General features: G+C 41.7%; 1 protein-coding gene across 1 annotated transcript in view; it reads left to right on the top strand.

Moving 5' to 3' along the window:
- Window positions 1-466: 466 nt before the first annotated feature.
- Window positions 467-10,469, top strand: part of si:dkey-37g12.1 (atrial natriuretic peptide receptor 1) — a 36,518-nt gene continuing 26,515 nt past the window's right edge. The window contains exons 1-12 of the mRNA XM_029673473.2: window positions 467-756; window positions 1,199-1,389; window positions 1,563-1,684; window positions 1,798-1,887; window positions 2,011-2,156; window positions 2,293-2,423; window positions 2,551-2,697; window positions 2,819-2,973; window positions 3,483-3,618; window positions 4,125-4,222; window positions 5,638-5,776; window positions 9,160-9,238. Of these exons, the coding sequence (XP_029529333.2) occupies window positions 1,203-1,389; window positions 1,563-1,684; window positions 1,798-1,887; window positions 2,011-2,156; window positions 2,293-2,423; window positions 2,551-2,697; window positions 2,819-2,973; window positions 3,483-3,618; window positions 4,125-4,222; window positions 5,638-5,776; window positions 9,160-9,238 (1,430 nt within the window). The 5' untranslated portion in view covers window positions 467-756; window positions 1,199-1,202. The remainder of the gene's footprint in view (window positions 757-1,198; window positions 1,390-1,562; window positions 1,685-1,797; window positions 1,888-2,010; window positions 2,157-2,292; window positions 2,424-2,550; window positions 2,698-2,818; window positions 2,974-3,482; window positions 3,619-4,124; window positions 4,223-5,637; window positions 5,777-9,159; window positions 9,239-10,469) is intronic.

Raw genomic sequence — 10,469 nt, 5'->3', positions numbered from 1 at the left:
AACCTTTGGATTACCTGAAATTCTGTTACATAATTAGATTACATTCTGTTACTTTTGGATTGCATTCCACTTAAAAGGAATTAGAAGAAAACAAAGATGATCTATTGAACACATTTGGTGTGTCATCATAGTGGTCTCTTGATTTATAGTCAGACTCACTCAGGTGGAACAAACTTAAACTTGCACCTTTTTTTCAATTCTGAATTGAATGTCATTGAGAAAACAGAAAAGTGTCAAATGTATCATGTAGTTTTTGTAATCAGATTACATGTAACTAATTACTCCCCAATCCTAATTATCATTGACAATGGATATCTACTGAATTCCCATGTATTCGTTCCATGACAACAGGAAGTATTACTACCAGTATAAACAGGCCAGCACTCAAGTGCTTCCATAATTGTCCATGTCAACTGTTTACTTGTGCAGTCGTTAAGTTAAACAAATTCGGGGTGGGTTGTATCTTCCCAGGGTTTAGCGAACATGTTGTAAGATTAATTTGAGAACCACAAGATGTATCATAGGCAATTAGGGAGCATGCTTGTATTCTCTGTCCAGTAGTTGATGCAGTTGCGAGGGATATCTATTTGACTATGTTTCACGGTTGGCATGCTCATCACAACGGAGGCTTTGATATACTAACTAGGCTAACTGATGGACAACAGGTGTTGCTAAATTGTAATTTGCTGTAGTGGGGCCTCGGAGAACATCATTTCGAAATATGCCACGTCTTTATAATATTTGACTGAATGCCTGGTAAGTGAATTTCATATTGAAATGTATATTGAACCGTTACAAACCACGTTTGTACTCTCTATGTTTGCATTTTTTGTGTGAATAGGCCTATATTACTTTATGTTGTGTAAGGTGTCATGTCGAGATTTTTCTAAACAATGTTGAATGTTACACATTCAACCCCGGGCCATTCACATCGCTACACTCAAACAGTCTACATTCAACAGCATTTCTTTTAACGTTTTCCCAAATCTTACACATTTTGGATTCTGAGTAAAACAAAGTGAGTTTGGGAAACATATTACTGTATAATGAGCCTATCATATGCCTTAGCTAACGCATTATCAGAGCACATCCCAGACACAAACCGTATAGGCTTCACTGAAGGCTTTGTCCTTTTATGGAGCCTCCTCCACAGTGAGTTATTAACCAGGGTCCATACTTCCATTCCTTTATCTCCCAGAGTGATGGCGTTCCTGCTTAGGGCTCTAGTGCTACCTGTCTTCCTGTCCTCGGTGCCCTGGGTGGCAGGGTCAACGTTCACCCTGCTGCTGTCCTTGCCCAACACCTCCATGCCCTTCAGTGTTGGCAGGATCGGGGCGGGCGCCCTCATCGCCATCGACGCCGTGAACCGGAGTCCCGATCTGTTGGCAGGTCAGTACACAGAGACATTGTATAGTACATATGTGATACATAATATACATAACGCAGATCCGTTGTTTGCTATAACAAATGGACAAGGAAGTTGTATTGTATTGCATGCAACCGCTGTGAGGGGCTGAAGCACACTGAGAAACACTGTAAGCTACTGTGTTGTATGTCCTCAGGTCATTGGCTGGAGCATGAATACGTGGATGATGAGTGCAGCGACGTGAACGGCCCGGGGAAGATAGTGGAGCTACTGTACAGACGGAACTACAGCGCTTTCATCGGCCCCGCCTGCTCCGACGTAAGGCCCCCCCCCCACCTTCACCGGCACGAATAAACAAATCACACATCACATTGCACTAACTACATTATCTGCATTTTTACAATCCAATGACGATAGAACACCCTCTTTAGGTGTGTGCGATCACTGCCAAGCTGGCAGCTTTCTGGAACATTCCCGTGGTCAGTCCCACCTGCGCAGACCAGCAGTTTCTCATCAAAAAGGTCCAATATCACTTTTTAATATAACTCATATGCCAGTAACTATCTGTAGCTAACTTACATCCCGCAGAATCTGGAGTACACAGTTGCAACATTATCACATGCCATGTTCTGTGGCGGTGACAGGCTTACCCCACTCTTACCAGAGTGTTTGGCCCCTTCACCAAGATGGGCTCGTTCTTTGTGAAGATCTGTGAGAAGTTTGGCTGGAGACGTATAAGCATTATCTACGACCACAGACCTGCCTGGATCATCCCTGCTGAGGGAATCAGGTACGATACGACGCAGCACGATACAATACATTAGGATATAATACAATAAATACACTTCAAATAGACACTGGAATGTGATGTACTTCTACATAGGGAGGAACCCGATGAAATGAGCTAGCATTTCTATTTCTATAAGGTACCAAGCTGAAGTCAGTAACATCACTGTGGCTAAATACCTGGCATTTCAAACACCTCTCGGGCAAGACAACACTCACACAGCCCTCACACAAGCACGCATGCTACAGGAGGTTGCCGAGGTGTCTCGCAGTAAGTTTTCCGTGTTCCAATGTCCACACCAGCTTACTATTTACATTGAAGTAATTGGCCATGCGTGCTAACTGGTATGCTAATAGGGTTATTTTAATGTAGCCTATGTTTGTGTCTTGCCCTGTAGTCATAGTGATCTCAGCGCGTGGGGAGGTGGTCAGGGACTTCCTGGTCGAGGCCCACAGGAGAGGCCTCACCACAGGGGACTACGTCTTCTTCTGCTTCGAGCCCTACAGGCTGGAGGAGATGTTTGGCAACTTTGACTGGAAAAGAGGTAGGGCGTGTCCCAATTGGCACCCTACGACACAATACAATACTATATGGGGACTTTTGGGAATGCTACTGGGATTTTATAACATCAGGACGAATCAATGAATGGTGTTGATGTGCTGCAGGAGATGTGGATGACTCCGTGGCTAAGCAGGCCTACCAGGCTCTGTTTCTACTGTCTCTGTACAAACCCAACGACCAGAGGTACTGGAACTTCTCCAATGACGTCATCCGCAGATCCAGAGAGGACTTTGGCTATGCCTACGCACCCAATGAAAAGGTGTGCTATGAAACACACACATACCTGTCGATTGACCCTGTCTGGAGTGCCAGATGGGGTGGGCTTTGTGCTTTTGGGACTATTTCATTGGTTCCGTTGCGCCAGGCAAGCTCAATTGAGCGCAGCTAAAATATTTGACCGATTTCCAAATATTATTTTGAACCCGGGTCTGGTACTTAGCTACTATGTTTAACTGTATATATACTGTACACTCTTAGAAAAAAAGGGGCAATCTAGAACTTAAGAGTTTGAATAACCTAGAACCTTTCCCTTTGAATAACCTTTTTTTGGTTCCAGGTAGAACCCTTTTGGTTCCAGTTAGAATTATTTTGGGTTCCATGTAGAACCCTTTCTACAGAGCGGTCTACCTGGAACCTGAAAGGTTTCTACCTGGAACCAACATGGGTTTCTCCTATTGGGACAGCAGAAGAATCTTTGGAACCCTTTTTTCTAAGAGTGTATATACAGGATATGTAACTCTCTATTTCTGACTGTTTGTCCAATGGCAGGTGTCGGTGCTGGCAGCCATAGCCCATGACTCTGTATGGCTGTATGCTCAGGCTCTGAATGAAACCCTGGCGGAACGCGGGGACCCATACGACGGCTTCACCATAACCCACAAGATGTGGAACCGAACCATCACAGGTCAGCCCTTTTGGATGATTCATTTCACCTGTATGTTATCAGTTGAAGGTCATTAATACTATTTACAGATGTTATTTACAAGAGTGATTATATTTCATTTATATAATACAATTATTTAATTTGATGTTTTATGTTTTGCACAGCAGGCCCATTGAGGTCAAAATTCCTATTTTTCAAGGGAGACCTGGCCAAGAAGGCAGCTTCATTGCCTCACAGAGAGATGTACAGGTAACTGCAAAAACAAAGAGTAAATGAGGAATACAAAGTATATTGAAAGCAGGTTCTTCAACACAGGAGTTAATTAAGCAGTTTTACATCCTATCATGCTTTGGGCCTTGTATAAAAATAAACAGCAGCCCATTAATTTGGCCCAATGCCTTACTAAGACACTATGTTGGTGTTTCCTTTATTTTGGCAGTTACCTGTATATGACGGTGTTTCAAACATGACGACACGTGAGGTGTGGATAGCCCATATGTTTGTTTTCTGGACTCTGTCCGTTAAAGGTATCCAGGGTGACGTTACCATGGACGCCAATGGAGACAGGGAGTCTGCCTATATGATGAAGCACATCCAGGGCGCAGAGAACGACGGGGAGTTCAAAGTCAGACGCTAATACCCTAATCACACTTTCTCTTTATCTCTGTCACTCGCTCTGTTTTCTTTCTATCACTCGAACACTTCCTTTCTGTCTATTTCTATCACTTTGTCACTCTCTATCTTTCAGTCCTTCTATCTCCTACATCGCACTCTCTGTCTCTCGGTCTCTCTGTCACTCTCTATTTCTCCATCTTTATCTTGCCATACCACTGTCTCACTGTCTGCCTATTTCCGTATTGAAAAAATAATATAAAACCTCTCTCTCTTGCGCTCTCTCTCTTGCACTCTCTCTCTCTCTCTTTTTGTTGTTGTTGCTCTCTCTCCCTCCCTCCCTCCTTTCCAACCCTCTGTTTTCCCCTTATTTTCTGCTAACGTCTACAGTGTTCACATCTGAAGCCACTGTTATCGCAGCCTGTCAAAAAGTTTAACACCCATGTTGACACTCTTCTGAACAATTACAGTGCTGATTTAATTCTTTGCCACTGAATTTATTGTCGTTTTGCTTTTCAACCTGAATCTTATCTCTTCGGCCCACATTTCAGTTGTCTGACTTCAGTGTATTTCTGATCCTGAACACCCAACCAGTGGAATACAGAGTGCAACACACACACACACACACACACACACACACACACACACACACACACACACACACACACACACACACACACACTTCTCTACTCTTCTATCAAGTACCTACCTAGGACCAGCTTGGTCATCAGGGCTACTACTAAAAGCTCTGGAGAGTGCAGTCTCTTAATTATCACCTTGAAATGGCTTTTAATATTGGACCTTAAAGTTATTTCAAATGACAGTTATTTATTATAAATGTATTTTGTTGCAACATTCTGTTGGCCCCTCTCTTGTTGGCCCCTCTCTGTTGGCCCCTCGCTGCTGGTTTCAAAACAAAACCAAATGTTATTTTGGTTTCTGTCAACGTGGCTTCATCCGACCATGCATCTCATCACCTTTCAAGTCTCATGTCTTCTCAGCAAATGAGTGATGTGGCAACAAAATGAGTACATTTAAAAAAGATCTAAGGGAAATGTAAACCGATCAGCCAGGAGGTTTTGAGCTTCACAATAGTGAGAGAATGCCTACCGGGAAAACAATAATGATAATTTGCATGCAAAGCCTATTGACATACTGACATTCAGTATTACAGTAGATCTGACTTGTATTTTGGATAGCATGTGGATGCTATATTGATTACTATGGCAAGTTAAGATCATGCCAGCATCTACTGGTATGTGACATCCATAGATCATTTCTAAAAGGAAAATGACTCGTGAACTTGAACTTCCTGTCCCTCCTTCCTGTGATTGACATCCTTGAAATGGGCTGCATTCAACACACAGCCTTTTAATATGCCAAAAAATGTTAAGTAATCATAGGTCATGCTATCTTCTCCCCTGGTAGGTAATCGCCAATTACTTTGGTACGAATAAGGCTTATGAGCCAGTGGAGGGGGTCCAAGTCTACTGGCCAGGAGGGAGGAAGACTCCACCGAAGGACACACCCCACTTTGGCTTCAAAGATGAGCTCTTCATCAATATCGGTACTGTGTGTTTGTTACACCAATGGACCTTCCCTAGTCTTCTCTAGTCTCTGCAGTACTCACATGATCATTTTGTGTTGAGTTGATAGCTGACCCGTATCAGACCTGCTTGGGTTAGGTATATACAGTGGGGCAAAAAAGTATTTAGTCAGCCACCAATTGTGCAAGTTCTCCCACTTAAAAAGATGAGAGAGGCCTGTAATTTTCCTCATAGGTATACTTAAACTATGACAGACAAAATGAGAAAAAGAAATCTCATTGTAGGATTTTTAATGAATTTATTTGCAAATTATGGTGGAAAATAAGTTTTGGTCAATAACAAAAGTTTATCTCAATACTTTGTTATATACCCTTTGTTGGCAATGACAGACGTCAAACGTTTTCTGTAAGTCTTAACAAGGTTTTCACACACTGTTGCTGGTATTTTGGCCCACTCCTCCATGCAGATCTCATCTAGAACAGTGATGTTGCTGGGCAACACGGACTTTCAACTCCCTCCAAAGATTTTCTATGGGGTTGAGATCTGGAGACTGGCTAGGCCACTCCAGGAACTTGAAATGCTTCTTACGAAGCCACTCCTTCGTTGCCCGGGCGGTGTGTTTGGGATCATTGTCATGCTGAAAGACCCAGCCACGTTTCATCTTCAATGCCCTTGCTGATGGTAGGCTTTGTTACTTTGGTCCCAGCTCTCTGCAGGTCATTCACTAGGTCCCCCCGTGTGGTTCTGGGATTTTTGCTCACCGTTCTTGTGATCATTTTGACCCCACGGGGTGAGATCTTGCGTAGAGCCCCAGATCGAGGGAGATTATCAGTTGTCTTGTATGTCTTCCATTTCCTAATAATTGCTACCACAGTTGATTTCTTCAAACCAAGCTGCTTACCTATTGCAGATTCAGTCTTCCCAGCCTGGTGCAGGTCTACAATTTTGTTTCTGGTGTCCTTTGACAGCTCTTTGGTCTTGGCCATAGTGGAGTTTGGAGTGTGACTGTTTGAGGTTGTGGACAGGTGTCTTTTATACTGATAGCAAGTTCAAACAGGTGCCATTAATACAGGTAACAAGTGGAGGACAGAGTAGCCTCTTAAAGAAGCAGTTACAGGTCTGTGAGAGCCAGAAATCTTGCTTGTTTGTAGGTGACCAAATACTTATTTTCCACCATAATTTGCAAATAAATTCATTAAAAATTCTACAATGTGATTTTCTGGATTTTTTTTCTCATTATGTCTGTCATAGTTGAAGTGTACCTATGATGAAAATTACAGGCCTCTCTCATCTTTTTAATTGGGAGAACTTGCACAATTGGTGGCTGACTAAATACTTTTTTTGCCCCACTGTATGACCAAAAATGCAGCTGCTGGTTAAATGTTGTCCCATGCTTTCTGGTAATACTCATTATCAGTCTAATGCAATGATGTAGATATACCCGGAATTGCTGATGATTTGCGAGGCTTTGAAGCCATCGGTCGGCCATATTGGCACGCCCCAGTAGGTACAGTCATCCATAGGAATGAATGGATTTCTACAGTATTTTAATTAAATGTTTCAAGGACAAAATGTATATTAGTATTTTGATGTTGAAGTGGGGAAAGTACCATTAGTAATCAAAAAAGAAAACTTGAAATAAGGAAAATGTTGTATATATGTTTCTATTTTTATGTTTAGCTCACATAATATAATTTAAAAGTATTCATTAAGTTGTCTGTAATATAATACATTTGGCAAAAACGAATGCAGACATAAATGCATTTCTATAGCTTCCAGAAATATTTGGTGCCAAAATGTGCCAAAATGGAGGCAAAGTGACTTTGGTCTCATGATATAAATGTATAATTTATTTAGTCATAATTTATTCCCGATCTTAATTAATTTATCAAAGTACATTCGTTTGATTAGTTCATTTGTTTACTTGATGAAAAACAGCAGGCAGCTGGCATGGTGGTCTGTCCTCTCCAGGCTTGTATGTCCTTATATGTCATGTAAGTATTGTCACTTGACAGCACTTGCAGTGTGTTACCACACCAAATGGGGGGGCCAGAGTCCCATATATCCTCTAAAGAACCAGAGAGAATGAGAATTGACTCCCAAAAATAATGACACATTGAATTATTCACTTATGCCTGCTGGACGAAAGGAAATCTTTATTTTATTTTCCACTGAAATATGGACTTCTTTTAATACCGTTTTATGAAAGTCCCCTCAGCTACCTAGGTAGACCTCAGTCTACCTCATAATGGTCTAGCCAGGGTTATGTAACGGGTTGCGTTACAAATGACACCCTATTCCCTACACAGTCCTGGTCCAAAGTAGAACACTGTGAATGGGAATAGGATGCTATTTGAGAAGTAACCCGGGTTTTATTCTTCGTTATCAATTGTGTTCTATCTGGAATTCTCTATCTGGATTTGATATGGTCCGAAAATGTTTTCTTTGCCGTTGCTTCCAGCTTGCTTTGGCAGACAGGGACTTGTACATATGGCTCCTAGAAGAATGTGTGGAACTTATTGATGTTTGGGCTTTATATATATATATATATATATATATATATATATATATAATTAGTGTTAAGAAGGGATTAATGTGGGAGAGACGCAAGAATGCAAATGAGAAAGTTTTATTTGACCACTTTTGCGCATTTATTGATAAATTAATCCCCTTAAAACGATGATAAAGATTCAAATTTTAATCTAATACATTAGATACACTACACATTGATTTATTTCCCTACACATTATTGATTTATTTCCCCTTTATTTATTCAGGCGTTTATATTGAGAAAATCTATTTTCCACATGAGTCATGATGTAACGGTTCTCTTCTTCCTCCTCCTCTGAAGAGGAGGTGTAGCAAGGATCGGACCAAAATGCGGCGTAGTTGGTGTTCATGTTCTTTAATAAAGAAAAAACTCAAACATTAACATAATACAAAACAATAAACGTGAAAAACCGAAACAGTCCTCTCTGGTGCAACAAACACAAAGACAGGAACAGGAACAATCACCCACAAGAGACCTAAAGAATATGGCTGCCTAAATATGGTTCCCAATCAGAGACAACGATAAACACCTGCCTCTGATTGAGAACCAATCTAGGCAACCATAGACTTACCTAGAGTACTACTCTAAACACAATCCCATTACTACAAACAACCCCAGACAAAAAAAGCCACATAAATCCCCATGTCACACCCTGGCCTAACCAAAATAATAACGAAAACACAGAATACTAGGGCCAGGGCGTGACACATGAAAAGCAATAAAAATCCTTGTTTAATAAAAGGTTTGTTTGAGAACAGTCTATGCTACCACGTATTTCGGGCGTGACCGTTTGGCATTGTTGACCTGTCATCAAAGCTTATGCTACAGTGTACATGTGTATTTGTGTTGCAGAGAAGAGGTTTGCGATAGCTGTGGGGACCATTGCTGTTTTCCTGGCCACCGGGACACTTATCATATGTCTTCTCTACAGGTACACACACACACACACACACACACAGTATTGTCCTTTTTCCATCTAGCGGTAGTCCAGCCGTTGCAAATGTACAACGTGCAACGCTGTTCCGGTAAGTCATGTGTATAGTCCATAGTGTGGAGCTCTCTCTCGCTTTATCGCTCTCTGTCTCCCATGTAATTAGAGGAGTTTGGCAGCCAACGTAGGGATTCATTTTTGAATATCCCAGCATTATTCAAGAAAGTGGGGAGAGGGCATCATAAGTCTCTCACACAAAAGATGGATTAATGCAGAATGAATCTGTACCCACTTGCTTATCTTTTTCTCGTCATGAACTCACCCAAAGCCCCATGTGTGTGCGTGCATGTAATTTTTTGTGTGTGTGTGTGTGTGTGTGTGTGTGTGTGTGTGTTTGATCCCACTCCAACCTGTGTGTGAGTGAGCATGCAGGAAACTATCATCCTTAGGAATAAGACATTCGCTCCAATGTCTCGGTGGCTCAGCCTCTAGTTTAGCCCACATGACCCTTTCATGTGATACATTTTCCTTTCCAAACGATTACTTTTAAATTAGCGGCGGCAGGGTAGCCTGGTGGTTAGAGCGTTGGACTAGTAACCAAAAGTGTTGCTAGATCGAATCCCCGAGCTGACAAGGTACAAATCTGTCGATCTGCCCATGAAAAAGGCAGTTAACCCACTGTTCCTAGGCCATCATTGTAAATAACAATTTGTTCTTAACTGACTTGCCTAAATGGGAACATTTATGCAATAATATGAACGGCGTGGTGATTGCTAGTCCTGGGAGGAGACCTTGATGCCCACGAGCATTAAGAACGATGGTTCAATAACAGTTAATAATGGAGAGAGGAAGTAGAGAGAGAGAGAATGGTACACTGTACTACTGTGAAGGCCCTATCTGCAGCCGACGTGTAGGCAATGTGTTCACGAAACATGTTATGCCATTGTTTATTATGTAGAGCAAGTTAGTAGATTTTAAATTGTGTGCAAGTCCCATATAATAGGTCTGCAGTATTCTTGCAGACACTAAAATGATCTAAATGCATGAAACAAGAATTGACAATTGTGTTCCCCTACCTGTAAATGAAGGAGATTAAATATATTTGACATTGTGTATAAAAATCCTGTTGAACAGGTGCCAGTGTTGTGACCCAGGCACAAACACATGCATGTGTGACAGAGTGGAAATTCCAACAGTTGCATATGCACTGCACCCCCATGGAACAGGCTTT

Source organism: Oncorhynchus nerka, linkage group LG11 (assembly GCF_034236695.1).
Source record: "Oncorhynchus nerka isolate Pitt River linkage group LG11, Oner_Uvic_2.0, whole genome shotgun sequence".
Lineage (NCBI taxonomy): Eukaryota > Metazoa > Chordata > Actinopteri > Salmoniformes > Salmonidae > Oncorhynchus > Oncorhynchus nerka.
This window is presented reverse-complemented; position numbering and strand designations above follow the sequence as displayed.